This window comes from Canis lupus, chromosome 23, assembly GCF_003254725.2.
Source record: "Canis lupus dingo isolate Sandy chromosome 23, ASM325472v2, whole genome shotgun sequence".
NCBI lineage: Eukaryota > Metazoa > Chordata > Mammalia > Carnivora > Canidae > Canis > Canis lupus.
Window position 1 is genome coordinate 27064371 of NC_064265.1, and position 15334 is coordinate 27079704.

Sequence of the window (15334 nt, forward strand, 5' to 3'; positions counted from 1 at the left end):
ATTCTGCCTTAGAGTGGATTCTTTGTTTTGCTGACAAGAGAACAGATGAAAAACAAACAATAGAAACAAAACCCCCAATACAGTACAATTTAAAAAGCTAAAGGAAAGAGCTATGATGAAGGCTAATAGCAAAATGGAAGAAAAATGAAGACAAACATTTAACTACTGGTACCATGTTTCATAAGCGAGAGTTGCTGCCCTCCTACTCCATGGGCCACCCCTAAGTGTGGGCTACCCCCAGTGTGGAGTTGCATCCTACTGAGAAATACTAGATTACGGTTTCCAAGCCATTTCAGGTTAAATCTCTTGTGTCCTCTTAGAGTGACATACAGCTGTCACCATTTCTGGCACACCTGACCTGAAGTAAACATGTTTGTTAGTGATTTAATTATTGCTGGTATCAAACTACCCCAAATTTCAATTAAAAAACAAAAAAACACCAAACATACAATGGAGGAGGACAAAGATAAAAGAGGGAAACAATGTTTCTTCAGTTTCCATCCTGCTCCAGGGTACCTCCCAATCCAGTCCTGGGTCTGGCTGGCATTCAATGTAGAGCAAAGGCTCTGGCCTGTCCAAGCCAAGGGCAGAAATCCAACCTTTTTCAGGACAACTGGGAAAAACTCCCAGTGCCAGTCCTCTGCTAATAGGCATAAAATCTGACCCTAACACTTCAACAATAAAACTGCTTTTCACTGGTTGTGCTTCAAGTCTATTTCCGAGCTTTGATAGTTTGCAGTCCATAAATTTAATGAGAAGCAAACAAAATCAATTTAACCTATTTTATTCAGAGAACCATTTCATCATATGTTTTATTTTCTGCAGTTTATGGTCATGTATTTCTTACAGCACATTCCCTGCTGTACAGTTTTCAATATTGGTTTTCAATATAGTATTCTACATAGATTTCCTTTTTTTTTTTGTTGTTATTGTTGCTTGCTTTTTGTTGGTATTTAAGATATTTGGTTTCAGTTTTCTCTTATTTCAGCCAATTTTCTTTTCTTTTCAGGTGTTCTATAATATATCACAAATAACCTTAATAAAACATTTCTTCATTTGATAATCAAACACTTCATATCTTGATAAAATACGTTTTTGAGATAATTTCTCACTCGCATTACCATCTTCAAATAATCACAAGGAGTTTTTTCTAAGATTTTATTTATTTATTCATGAGAGACACAGAGAGAGAGAGGCAGAGACGTAGGCAGAGGGAGAAGCAGGCTCCATGCAAGGACCTCGATGTGGAACTTGATCCCAGGACCGTGGGATCACGCGCTGAGTGAAAGACAAACAGACGCTCAACCGCTGAGCCAGCCAGGTGTCCCTAATCACAAGTATTTTTAGTGTCCTTGTTAGTTTACTGAAATTAAAACATAGTATCATAATTTGAGGGCCTAAGGAGTTACTATTAAATTTAGAAGCTGAGGAGGAGGGGCACCTGAGTGGCTTAGTGGTTGAGCATATCTGCCTTTGGCTCAGATGGTGATCTAGGGGTCCTGGGATTCAGTCCTGCATCAGGCTCCCCACAAGGAGCCTGCTTCTCTCTCTGCCTATGTCTCTGCCTCTGTGTCTCTAATGAATAAATAAACAAAATCTTAAAAAAAAAAAAAAAAGGCTGATGAGGAGAACAAAGGCAAGAGAAATGTAGCTTAAATTAAATCTCCTTACAGGTTGCAGCCCATTGACAGATCCCTGAAACATGCAGAGTGGGACACTCCTCAAGGAACTCATGGATGCCTTAATGTTTATGTTTTATTAAAGACTAAAAGTGGGCGCCCAGGTGGCTCAGTGGTTTAGCGCTGCCTTCAGCCCAGGGTGTGATCCTGGAGACCCAGGATTGAGTCCCACATCAGGCTCCCTGCATCTCCCTCAGCCTGTGTCTCTCTCTGCCTCTCTCTCTCTCTCTCTGTGTCTCTCATGAATAAATAAACAAAATCTTAAAAAAAAAAAAAAGACTAAAAGTAACCTTGTTTTAACAGCAGCTAGCCCCCCAACATCCTAAAAACCTTACTTCAAAATTCCTTAGAAACTTACTTTATCTCTATCCCCTCCCTCCACAAATTTAAAAGTATATAATCAGTTACTCCTCACAATCCTGGTGCAGCTCTTTCAGCCATGGGTTCTGTCCACCATGCTATAATAAAATACCTTTTTTGCACCAAAAAGTCTCAAGAATTCTTAGCCATTTGCTCTCAAGCCCAAAATTCTTTGAAATTTCATCATTTTGGCACCTGGTGTGGGGCTCAAGCCTTTTCATCTGGACTCTGAAGCTCAGTGCAAACTTGATGAGTAATTCCTCTTCTCTTTCCTTTACTTTCATTTCAGGGCCTTTTCAAGGAGTCTACTTTTATTCAAACACTTTCATATTGATTGCTCAGGCTGCAATCTTCTAGCCCTGGCTACTCTATTGGGAGGGAAAAGCCTGCCTTTTGGCTGGAAATTAGAACCCTGGCCAGAATGGTCTAAGACCCAGAAACTTGATGCCCTTTCTTCCTGTCTTTATATAATGCTGTCTTGGGCACGGGACAGCCAGCTAAGTCACTAGGACACCTGCCCTCTTAAGACTCCCTTGTGGGGTTTCCTCCTCATTGGTCTAATGTGATCCCCTTCACATCTCAGGGTCTAGCTGCTTCTGGGCACAAAACCTCCACTTAGAGCTGGCCTGAAACCAGTACCTGATTGAATTGAAACTCAACTCGGGACCGTTTTCTAGGGAAGTCAACTCTAAGGACTGCATGTGTTGGAATATTGCTTAAGTCATGATGGATATCTATCTTTACTATTTTTCATCAATGTACCCTGCTGACTGCCTAAGTTACTAAATTGGGTAATTTCCCCTTATAAAACTTTTCTGGTGTATTCTATGGGTTAGAAATGGCAGGTTCTTCATACCACAGTGCATGGTATTTCGGTCCATTCACTGGCACCCATTTGTACTCTAGAATGAAACAGGGAAGAGGGGACACAGGCAGTCCCTTCTATGGGGCCCTTACAGCAGAGATGCTGATCAATTGTTATTTTATTCAAGGGATGCCTCTGGTCACTGGACACCCACCACCTCCAACATATTCTGTGTGGGACATCACCCAGGAGCTGGGAGCAATTTTTGATAATGGACTTTCTCTAGGCTTCTTTGGTTCCCAAGGACTCTCCCTTGGCATGCCTTTTAATGCACTGAAAAAATTTGAATTACAAATTTTAAGAAAGAATTGATCTTCTTTTGTAACACTGCATGACCTCAGTATGATCTATCAGATCTCTTCTGCAGGAACAGGGTAAATGAACTGAGGTACCCTATGGCCCTAATTCAGAACCCTGATCTAAGAACCTCTTGCAGAATGTGTCTGACCACAAACCAGGCTGATAACCCCCCTTCTGATATACTGGGTGATTGTCTAAACAGGCCTCCTCCAAAGAAACCCAGGTTGCTGGAGGAAATTGAGATCATTCCTAATAAAGGGGATGCTAACTCTCTCCTTGTTCCTCCCAATAGACTCAGATTACTCTACTTTGATGATTGGCTCCGCTGTTTAGAGAGCATATTATCATTATGTTAGTCTTTTCTTTTAAAAAAATTAAGACTTATTCCTTCTTTGACCTCCTTCCATGAATAAACAAACAAAAGCAAACGAAAAAAAAAAATCCAATAGAACATCCAACGAATAAAATTCCATGTCTACCATCAATGAAAGTATTAAGAATGTGGTTAATGCTTACAAAGTCTGCATGGAAGGGCCTTGGATAAATCACGAAGAATTCTATAATCACAGCTGCTCCCAGTGCCTGCTAATCCTGGGGATGAGGACCATCATCACTTCTGCTCAATCATCAGACCAAGTGAACAGTGGAATGTTGCACCCTGAACCAAAGATATAAAGGTGAAAGCAAGTTTAAACAGTCTCATTGACTTTTCCCTTTGCTAAAGGACAAAATCCAGTCAGTTGATAAGGTATCCTCTTTGCAACCCAGTTATCATGAATTCAGGGAGTTTGTTCTAATTCACTGTACAGTTTTTTTTAAAGATTTTATTTATTTATTCATGATAGACATAGAAAGAGAGAGGGGGTGGGCAGAGGCACAGGCAGAAGGAGAAGCAGGCTCCATGCCAGAAGCCCAACGTGGGACCCAATCCCAGGAACGCAGGATCACGCCCTGGGCCAAAGGCAGGCACTGAACCACTGAGCCACCCAGGGATCCCCACTGTACGGTTTTCACCACACTTTATATAGACTGCTTTTGTCTGTGACTCTTGACACAAAAGTAGATACAAGGCCCATGAACTAACCATCTACACAGTCTTTGCTGCCAATGTCAAACCAGCTTTGAACCTGTAAATCCAAACTAATCAATGGTATTGCTCTGGTAACAGGCAATCACACATTTAATGGTTAACAGATGCCCCTAGCAGGAGTACAGAGCTAGTGGTTCCAAGTCGGAGTGTAAATCAAAACTATGTGGGATCCCTGGGTGGTGCAGCGGTTTGGCACCTGCCTTTGGCCCAGGGTGCGATCCTGGAGACCCGGGATCGAATCCCACGTCGGGCTCCCGGTGCATGGAGCCTGCTTCTCCCTCTGCCTATGTCTCTGCCTCTCTCTCTCTGTGACTATCATAAATAAATAAAAATTTGAACAAAAAAAAACAACTATGTAACAGCTTAAAAAAAATATGGGTGCCTAACTTGTCCTAACACATTGATTCAGAAAATATGGTGTGGGGCCCAAGCAACTGTATTTTTAAAAAGCTTTCCAGGTGGCTCAGTAGTTTAGTGCCTCCTTCAGCCCAGTGCATGACCCTGAAGACCTAGGATCGAGTCCCACGTCAGGTTCCCTGTATGGAGCCTGCTTCTCCCTCTGCCTGTGTCTCTGCCTCTCTCTCTCTGTGTCTCTCATGAATAAATAAATAAAATCTTTAAAAGAAAATGACAAAATGAATTCTGAAAAAAAAAATAAAAAAATAAAAAGCTTTCCAAGTGATTCTGATGCAATGGGAGTAGAGACTGTCACATAGGTACCAATATAAACAATACTACATGATAGAGAAGAGTGGGGTCCATGCTTCTGAAACAGCCTGAAGGAGACAAAGAACAGGACTACTCAAAGCCATACAAAGAACATTTTGCATATTTCTGGAATGTCAATTTCACTTGACAGGGAGTTTAAAATGTCATTTTTATTTTGGGTGGTGATTACATAGGTGTATACAACTGTCAAAACTTATTTAATATTTAAGATCTGTACATTTAATTGTATGTTCATCTCATAAAAAGATACTAAAATTTATATTAGATATGGATATACTTTGGAGTGGAATGCAAGATCTGCATTTATGTTTAAAAGAACTCTGAGACATCAAAGAAATCTATTTGATGGGATACCTTATGGAGGCCAGGTCTCTGCATCCAGAAAGGCAACTATTTCATTCTCTTCTGTATAGGGTGGGGGTTAGGGCTTGAAACGCTGAAAGGAAGACCTTTTGGAAGGGCCCAGGACTGCGGTTGGAAAGTCTCGGGTTTAGAAATCCTTTCACTTTCCAATACTTTTCATTCATTTCTCTATCCATGATCCACTCCCCTCTCTCTTTACCTTCCACATATTACTTTTCTCTTTGCTTTAAAACACTCGAAATCCTAAAAAATTTAGTCCCTCTTTGTTATGGAGATAACAAGTTTAAGAACTCAGATTTAATAACTCAGAGGCCACATTGCACATTACAAGCATCTTTTTCTGCTCAAAAGTGCAAGTTTTTGCACATTACAAAAGTTGCACATTACAAGCATCTTTTTCTGCTCAAAAGTGCAAGTTTTTTTTTGTTTTGTTTTGTTTTTTTGAGCCGCCCCAGCGCGCCTCATAAATGTGTTTTAAAAGATTATCAGCTACAGGGGCTGGTCAACAGAACCTAAATCTAAGAATTATGAAATCCCACGTTTCCTGATTTTGGAAAGACAAAAATGGACAGAGAATGGAGAGGAAGAGACAGTAGTAAGAGTTAGAGGAAACAATGGTCAGAAGCAACTACGTTCAGGGGTACCTGGGTGTTGACTGCAGCTCAGGTCTTGACCTCAGGGTTGGGAGCTCAAGTCCTGCAAAAGTAACTAGGTTCAAGGGTTCCTTCCTTGTCCCTTCTAGCCTAAGAGCTGAAGAGTGAGGAGAGTACAAGTTCGGGAATCGGAGAAATGGGGTGAACAGTTACTGTCTCTGGCTTGTAAAATTCAGTGTCCTTATTTCTACCACTGGGAGAGACACCGCAGACACATCCATGTACGAATTTAATTAACGCGTAGCAGTTCATTACCATGTTTCACGAACTGCACAGTTGTGAAACTTTTTTTTTTAATTTTATTATTATTTTTTTTATTGGAGTGCAATTTGCACTCGCACTCGTTATGAGCATAACGCCCAGTGCTCATCCCGTCGAGCGCCCCCCCCCCAGATGAAACTTCTTTAAAGTTACAAAATTGTGTACAAACAAAAAAGCACGTAACAAATGCCTAGGACACAAGCAGCCCAGAACCACGACGCGACCGTACAAGTCTGCACCGCGCTGGGGCTCGGCTCAGCCCACCCCGGTCCCAGCAGCCTTTGCGAGCCGGCCCTCAGCCCCTAGAGCACGGCGGGGTCGAGGGCCGCACACCCCGCCACGCCCCCTTCCGCACGTGCTCCTAGCCCTCCTGCGGCCCCACTATGCGCATGCGCCCTTCGCCTCCGCGCGCCCCGAAGGCTCCGGAAGGTAATCGGACGGGGGCGGGGGCGGGGGAGGCGAGAGGCCCCCCAGGTTCGGCGTCTCACCTGCTCGGCATAGGCCGCCGCCTACTGCTAGGCCTGCCTCCTCCTGACGCTCTGCCCCGGCGAATGGAGGAGCCGGGCAAAGTGCACGGCTCTGATTGGAGAAGGAGCGTGTTTACCTCCCCGCCTCATCCTGCGAGCCGACGAACGTAAGCCCCGCCTTTTCCTTCCGCTATTTCAAGCGGTTGGTCGCCTTCCCCTGTCAGTCACAGGACCGGGCCCCACGATTGGCGCGTGGCTGCCCCCTCAGTTTGGCTGGGTCGCTCCGCGTCTGCTGCCTGTTGCCTCCGCGAGTACCTCGAACTTTTTGAGGTGGAAGATGGCGGAGAGCGCCTTCGCCGAGCGTAGCGACGGGGGCGAGGAGAAGGTTTCTGGTGCTGAAGTCATCGCCCAGGCCCTGAAAACCCAAGTACGGCGACTCTGCTGCCGCGAAAGGCTCCTACGGAAGCCGGGAGGGGGCGGAGCGGTGGCGGCGGACGGCGAGAACGCCGGGGTGGGACGGGAGGTTCGCCCTGAGGCTTCCCTTCTGGCGCCGCGGGGGCGGGGGGAGGGCGGGCGTTTACTCCCCTGTTCCTGCCCCCCAGGATGTGGAGTACGTGTTTGGCATCGTGGGCATCCCAGTGACCGAAATCGCCGTTGCGGCGCAGAAGCTGGGCATCAGATATGTGGGGATGAGGAATGAGCAAGCGGTAAGCCTGGACGCTGGGAGCCAGCAGCGTGATTGGAAATGATTGATGATGACACAAGTATTGGTTGCAGACGCTCCGCGGTTACCCCTGCCCCAGTACTAAACTCATGCCAAGCACAACAAGCCTATGAAGCAAGAACTCTTGTTAATCCTAGCTGACAGAGGAGGAAGGTGAGAGGTTAAGTGATTTGCCCGAGGCGACAGTTGGTAGTGGCGGAGCCAGGGTTTGAGCCCAGGGGTTCTGAGTCTGGAGGCCAAGCTCTTGGCGCTGCTTGTACTTTGCCAAGTCTAGAGAGTCGGAATTGGAGGGAACAGTTTCCCAGTCTGAATCCAGGCCTTCTGTCCTCTCATAACTACCTGTTCGTGTCTGATTTTCTGTGTTGTTTGTCTGGTCTGATTTCCCTATTAGTCTGTGAGCTCTAAGAGAGGAGAGGTATTATTTTTTCCTTGACTCCTCTGTATCCCCACTGCGTAGCACATGATAGGTGCTCAGGGAGTTCCTACAAGATGAATGGGTGAAGGCCAGGTAGCCTGTTACATAGTAGGTGGCCCTGCAAGGTGACAGTGTCACAAATGATAAAGCCATGATTGGAACTCCCGTGTCCTCAATCCCAGTCCAGTGCCCCTTCCACAACATCATGCTGCCACTCTTCTTAGAACCTTATTTGGAAGCAAAAGAATGAAAAATAAGACATTTTGTCAGCCCAGCCTTGCCCTCCTATCACCAGTGCTGGTTTAAAAGATCAAGAAACTACCTCTACAGTGTCATATCCTGTCAGTCCATCTAAAGCCAAGTATTCCTGCTTTGCACTCTCAGCGTTGCTCTCTAATTCAGGCTCTTGCCACCTGTTGCCCAGACAGTTGCCTTGACCTCCCTAAATGCTGCCCTTCCTCTGCCATCAGATGTGGGCTTCTAGAGAGCAGGTTCATTTGTTCTGTCTCCATAGTGCTTGGTGTGGCTGGGGTTTTTGGATGATACAGAAGCTTACCATGTTTTTTATTAATTGACTGACAATCCCTAAGTATAAGATTTGAGGATTATAGTTCTTTAAAATCTTAAATCAGATCTTCATTTTGTATTCTTTCTGTCTTCTTAATTGGAACAACATTCTATTCTGTCATCTTTTTGAGAAGATGAAGCTAGTGACCGATTAATAAGACTTATATTTTACTGTTTTTCTGGAGGCGGAATGTCTGGTTTCTTCCTCATACACCACACGTTTAATGAGTACATTCCAGGTACTGGTGCTTATGTCTTCCTTTTACTTATTGCAAAGAGTCAAGCTGACTGAGGGAAATATGTGCTAGGAATCTCTTACAGGCATTCAAACTCATGTCTGACTTTTTTTTTTTTTTTAAGATTTTATTTATTTATTCGTGAGAGACAGAGAAAGAGACACCGGTAGAGGGAGAAGCAGGCTCTCCACAGGAGCCCGATGTGGGACTCGATCCCAGACCTCAGGATCATGCCCTGAGTCAAAGGCAGACGCTCAACCACTGAGCCACCCAGGCGTCCCCTCATGTCTGATTTTGAATTTGTTATCTTTTCCCTCCAGATTGGCTCTTTCCTCTGTATTCGCAGTTTGAGTCAGTGGCACTGTGATTCACCTAGTAAAGCAAGCCCAAACCTGCAGATATATTGAAGGAATCAGGTTTAGTCTTGATCTTTAAGTTGATCACAGTTTGGAAGGTGAGGGCAAAACACACAGAACAAATTTATCTAGTGTAGTAACTTACAGTAGATATATGTATAAAGAATGGCACATATGAAGGGTGACTTATTCTGAGTGGGACAGAGAAGATTATGCAATGTTTGTTCATGCTGTGTTATATCAGAATAGCTTAAAGGCACAGTGTGCTGTGAGACCAAATAGGTAGATTGAGGAAAGGTTACATTAAGTCTATGGCTGGAAAAGGAATGTGGACTTGGGATTGGATGAGACTGTAAAAGTTTTTCTAAATAGGTGGGAGACATAATTAGATTTGTACTTTAGAAATCATGGTGGACGAGAGTATGTATCAGCAGGGAAGCTTGAAGTTTTATTTCAGTCCCTATAAGCTTAGTGGAGCTTAGCTTAGTGGCCTCTAGACCCCAGGTGCTTTATCGGGCATATGGATATAATGATATACTCATCCTTGAGGCTTATAGCCTAGCTGTGGAGACAGACATAAGCAGATAATTTTATTATAATGTGATAAGTGCTGTGATAGAGGTATACTGAAGGTGCTGTGGAAGCCCAGAAAACAATACTCAGCTCAGCCAAAAACTTCAGAAAAGGTTTCTTGGAGGACATGATCCCTAAGCTGTCTCGAAGGATAGGTAGCATTAACCAGATAGGAAGTAGAGGACTGGTTCTTCTGGAGATGATTCTTCATTTTGGGCTTTCTTAACTGGCTAAGTGGATCACAATACCGCTGACTCCGATCAGGAATACAGATGGAAGAGCTAATTTGGAGTGAAAAGATAATGAATTCAAATTTGGATATGAGTTTGAGATACCTGTAGGACATTCCTAGTAGTACATAGTCCCCTCAGTCAACCTGACTCTTTGCTGTAGTCAGGATGACTTCACTAGTGCCTGAATTAAGGGTAATGCCAGGGTAATGAAGAGAGAATGTGAGAACGGATGAAAACAGATTCAGAAACCATACAAGAGGCAGAAGATGACTTGACATCCAATTACATGTTGTAGAGAAAAAGGTGTAATTGGTTGTGCCTTGATTGTCTTTCATCAGATCCTTAGAGTAATCAAGACATATACTGACCAGCTTTCCAGGAAGCAGGCACACTCTTTTCACTGTTACATTTCTAACTTTGTGCAGTCAATATTCGGAGTGTTTTGCATGTATTAATTGATCTTATTCTCACAGCAGTGCTGTCAGTTCCTTATCTATAAGGAAGCCAGTAACTTGCCAAAATTACACAACAGAAAGTGGTAGAGCAGGATTGAATCAAAGCAATTTAGCTCTAGAGTCTGCTTTTTCACTACTATACACAATATTCTGTGTGTGAGTGGAGGTAACTTGGTAGAGAAATACATGTCTTTTTGTTTGCTTGTTTTTGTTTTATTTTATTTATTTGAAGGACGAGAGAGAGAGAATACACCAGTGAAGGGGGAGAGGGGTGGAGGGAGAGGGAGAGGCAGGCTTCCTGATGTGGGGACTCCCAGGACCCCGGGATCATGACGTGAGTGGAAGACAGATATTTAACCAGCAAACTGAGCTACTCAGGTACCTTGAGAAATACATGTTTTATGATCTATAAAAAAGAGTTCCTTTTCAACTTTTGACATCTGCAATAGAAGAATATAATTTTTGTTATATGTTGTTTTGTCTTTTGTATCCTGTAGCAACATTTCTTACCTTGGCTTAATTAATGGACAGGGCTCCTCAGTGTCCAAGTAGGTGTTCGTATTGCAACAGGTATTATATTTTATGCACTTGAATTCTTAGGAGTTTTATTATCCTACGTGAATTTGACCTTAGGTGCAAAAGGGAAAAGAGATAAGGGCCAATGGAGATAGTAACACAGAAATGGTACAGAGCCTTTATGCACGTTCTTAGTTGGGCATATGTAGTGGTGCCAGTTAGGATTATGATTCATAAAAATTTATTTTTAATTTTTTACAGTTACGTTCTAAACATTTAAGTTCAAGTTGAATGGAGGTTAGAAAATATCCTACTTTTTATTATTTCTAAAATAATAAATAATACTGTAAAAGATTCCCACACTAAGAAACAGGATTTATTTGAGAGGGCATTTAGCATTTTTTCAGGTTATCTCTTATTTAACACCTCTCCTTTTTTTTGCTCCGCAGCTAAAGTGTAGTTTAAAAGTAAAAACTAACTGGGGCACCTGGGTGGCTCTGTTGGTTAAGCATTTGCCTTCGGCTCAGGTAGCAATCCTGGGTCCTGGAATCAAGCCCCATGTCGAGCTCCCTGTTCAGCAGGGAGCCTTCTTCTCCCTCTCCTGCTCCCCCGCTTATGTGCATGTTCTCTCTCTCTATCAGATAAATAAATAAATCTAAAATACATAAATGAATGAGTGAACAAATGAATGACTCTTACCAAGGAAGAGCAAAAATCAGTGCTCTAAGCTTACGTTTTAAAAAACTAGAAAAAGAAAACCAAATTAAACGCCAAATGAAGAGTAAAATAATAAGTACAAGAGCAGAAATCAGTGAACTAGAAAATAAACGAACAATATAGAAAAATCAACGAAGCCAAAACTTAGTTATTTGAAAAGATTAATAAATTTGATAAATCCCTGGAAGACAGATGAAAAAGAAAAGAGAGAAAACACAAATTGCCAATATTAGGAGTAAGATAGAGAACATTTCTGCTGATCCTGCAGATATATAATCAGTTGTAAGAAGATATTACTAATAAACTAGGTGTGATATAGATAAGTTCCTCAAAATACTAAGAACTAGATGAGATACCTAAACCATTATTTGAAATTTACAGGTAGAACATTACTTGTTAAAAACGAAAGCATTCCAGTTCCTCCTTTACCATTCAGTTCGTTCTTTCTTTCTTTCTTTCTCTTTCAATTTTATTTATTTACAGAAAGAGAGCATAAGCAGGGGGAGCAGCAGGCTCCCCTCTACTGAGCAGGAGCTTGATATAGGGCTTGATCCTAGAACCCCTGGATCATGACCCGAGCCGAAGGCAGACACTTCTCCACCTAAGCCACCCAGGCACCCCTTAGTTCTAGTTTGTTACTGAATAGTGAATTTTTATATGTGTACTTACTGTCAGGATCCCAATATGCTTAAGTTCTGGTATTTTTTCTTTGTAGGCTTGTTATGCTGCCTCTGCGGTTGGATATCTGACAGGCAGGTAAACTAAAGTCTTTGTTTTATTTCAATCTCTTTTAAAGGTTGTCTTAAATAGAATATCTTAAGAAATGACTTTATAAATGTAAAATGGCAAACTGAATTATATGGAGATACACTGTCCTTGAGTGTTTTAAGGTTAGAAAGTCCATCTAGCATGAAGCTTTCAAATTCAATTTAAAACATTTGAAGCAGAGCATTACATTTCAGAATTATTTTCTGTCAGAGATCAAATGACATTTGAACACTTTTCTCCATGCAGAAATGTACTCAGCATCAAAAATTGGCTTTGAATTGTAGTTAAATTGATTGGGCCTAAATATAACCTCTTCAAAATATGAAAAGGTTCAAAATATGAAGACGTTAGTGAAATACAGTGTGAAGATGATAGGTGATCTTCTTTCTTGCAGGAATACTAATCTTTCTCATTTCTTTTAATTCAGAGAATATTCTAATAATTGCTTTATGAATTATAGTAAAGACCTATATGTCTTTCTTTTGAAGTTCCAAGAAGGTTGCCATGTTTCCCCCTAGAGTGATATTAATCAGATACTGCATTTGACTTGCTTTTAATACAATAAATTCTGTTTTGCTTCTAGGCCAGGTGTATGCCTCGTGGTTTCTGGCCCAGGTCTTATCCACGCTTTGGGTGGTATGGCAAATGCAAATGTGAACTGTTGGTAATTAATTGTTATTAGTGATCTGGGATGGGAAGATTTGGAATCAAGTGCTGGAGGGAATAGTTCAGTAAAAAATTAAGAACAGTATTAGGAAGAACATAAAAAACATCAGTATTCTTACTTAGGTAAACAATGTTAACATTTTGGAGTTTGGGGAAAACTTACGTATAGAAGCATATGAGCATACATATATATGCTTAACTCATTGAGTCTGTCTTGTATATACACCTTCTTTCGATTAACATCTTCCTTCATTAAGGTATAAGTATTTCTAGGGGTACCTGGCTGGTTCAGTTGGTAAATCATGTAACTCTTAATCTCAGAGTCAAAAGGTCAAGCCCTATGTTGGGCATGAAGCCTACATTAAAAAAAGAAAGAAAGAAAGAAAAGAAAGAAAAGAAAGAAAAGAAAGAAAGAAAGAAAGAAAGGAAAGAAAGGAAAGAAAGAAAGAAAGAAAGAAAGAAAGAAAATGTGTTTCTAAACACACATGTAGAAGCATATGGGCGTAGCTCTGTGTTTAACTCACAGAGACTAGAAGTATATAATATGTCCTTCATCTACCATCTCCGTTCATTAAGATGTGTATGTAAACTTACGGGAATAGGCTGTGTTTAATTCATTAAATCTACACTGTGTATAAAACTTTAAAAAAACAAAAAAAAAAAAAAAAAAAAACACATTTTGGAATTTTTGTATGTATTTTTCTCTATATATATGTAGGTGAATGTGTGTAAAGTCCTCCTTAAGTGCAGAATTACTTTCTTAAATCTTTATTTTTTTTATTTTAGTTTTTTTGAAGGTGTTACTTGTTTATTCATGAGAGAGACAGAGAGGCAAAGACACAGGCAGAGGGAGAAGCAGGCTCCCTGCGGGGAGCCTGATATGGGACTCCATCCCAGGATGCCGGAATCATGCCCTGAGCCAAAGGCAGACACTGAACCACTGAGCCACCCAGGCATCCCCAGAATTATTTTTTAAAGACCCCAGCTCAGTATGTAAGAGTGTATACAATTCTTCATCTTGTTTTACATAACTAGCAAGACAATTGAAATTATATTTTTTAGTTTGCTTCATAAGCTCCTTAGTACCTACTCTTTGACCTTGCCCTTAACCCCATTTTTGGTACTTTACCAGTAAGATCATGTTAAAGGGGGTTGTGTTCTAGTCAATTCATAGAATACTAGGAAGGAAGATTAAATATTTAGTGTTATTTAGACTAATGTTCTAGTAGGAAGAACATTGTTTACGTTCTTTCTATATGCCTTCTTTTTATCCTTCCCTCGTAGACTTTCTCTTTCTTACCTACTTTTAGGGTCTGATTTTTTTTTTAGAAGTATCTTCTTCTTGAAGGATAAGAAATGTATTGCCAAGGAATTTCTCTCACTCCGCCATTTCCAAGTAGACTCACTTAGGAAAGCTGAAAAAAAAAATAGTTTCCTCCTTTTAATCCCAAGACTAATGGGAAGGGCATAAAAATTTATTTTACATCATCACACCTAGAGGTTTAGCTTCAGCACCCAGAAGGGCTTAGAAGTGGGAGGCATGGAGGAAAAGCGTTTACTATAAATTTCAGCTTTTTCTGAGATTATGGAAGTGTTCTTGTCTTAGATTGCTTCCTAAATCTTTTTTAATCTGTAGTTTTTTTGTTTTAGAGATTTTGTTTATTTATTTGAGAGAATGCACAGGAGCAGGGGGAGGGGCCGAGGGGGAGAGAGAGAGAGAATCCTGAGCAGGCTCCATGCCCAGTACCCAGTCCAACTCGGGCTCAATCTCAGATCTCACAGCCTGAGGTCATGACCTGAGGGGAAACCAAGAGCAAGTTGCTTAGCCACCCAGTTGCCCCAATCTATAGTTTTTAAGGGAAAATGAAATTCTCAAAAAAAAAAAAAAAGAAATTCTCTCTCTCTCAGCATACACAGCCGTTTATTAATTGGGCACTGTCCTGAGTATTTAACCTATTGATCTCATCTGTAATTCTCTTTTAAAACAATGAATATTTCAGGCCTTTGATTGTGATTGGTGGTTCTTCTGAAAGAAGACAGGAAACAATGGGAGCCTTCCAGGAGTTTCCACAGGTACACAACTCCAAAATTTTTCTTAGGGTTTAGTAGCATAAATGTATCCTATTTAGATTTATAGAGAAGAAATAAAAACTTCTGTCTGTAAGGTAAACATTTAAAATAAAATAGAGGTACCTGAGGTAATTTAAAGGTAATTTTCCTTAACTACAAGACAGTCTCATATTAAAGAGGATGGAGTAAGAGAAATTGGAAATGGTGGGGTGAGAGAAATTCCTCAGCAATAAATTTCTTCCTTTATACTAGGAAGATTAAATATTTTATG

At 41.3% G+C, this 15334-nt stretch overlaps 2 protein-coding genes across 13 annotated transcripts in view; one reads left to right on the top strand and one right to left on the bottom strand.

The window, feature by feature from the left end:
• BTD (biotinidase) overlaps positions 1 to 6928 on the bottom strand; it is a 31499-nt gene extending 24571 nt beyond the window's left edge. For 2 of the 3 annotated variants that reach the window (XM_025448693.3, XM_025448695.3), the window contains exons 1-2: positions 6789 to 6928; positions 3721 to 3862 (exon numbers count right to left, since the gene is read on the bottom strand). In XM_025448693.3, coding sequence (XP_025304478.1) covers positions 3721 to 3731 — 11 coding nt within the window. In that variant the 5' untranslated portion in view covers positions 3732 to 3862; positions 6789 to 6928. The remainder of the gene's footprint in view (positions 1 to 3720; positions 3863 to 6788) is intronic. The other variant, XM_025448694.3, reaches the window with a different exon arrangement.
• COLQ (collagen like tail subunit of asymmetric acetylcholinesterase) overlaps positions 6646 to 15334 on the top strand; it is a 112657-nt gene continuing 103968 nt past the window's right edge. For 4 of the 10 annotated variants that reach the window (XR_003137326.3, XM_049099571.1, XM_025448680.3 and 1 more), the window contains exons 1-6: positions 6646 to 6729; positions 6992 to 7194; positions 7370 to 7474; positions 12275 to 12315; positions 12911 to 12991; positions 14994 to 15066. Coding sequence is in view for 9 of the 10 variants with exons in the window: in XM_049099571.1 (XP_048955528.1) it covers positions 6684 to 6729; positions 6992 to 7194; positions 7370 to 7474; positions 12275 to 12315; positions 12911 to 12991; positions 14994 to 15066 (549 nt within the window). In the remaining variant the exon portion in view is untranslated. The other 6 variants (XM_049099572.1, XM_049099574.1, XM_049099573.1 and 3 more) reach the window with 6 other exon arrangements.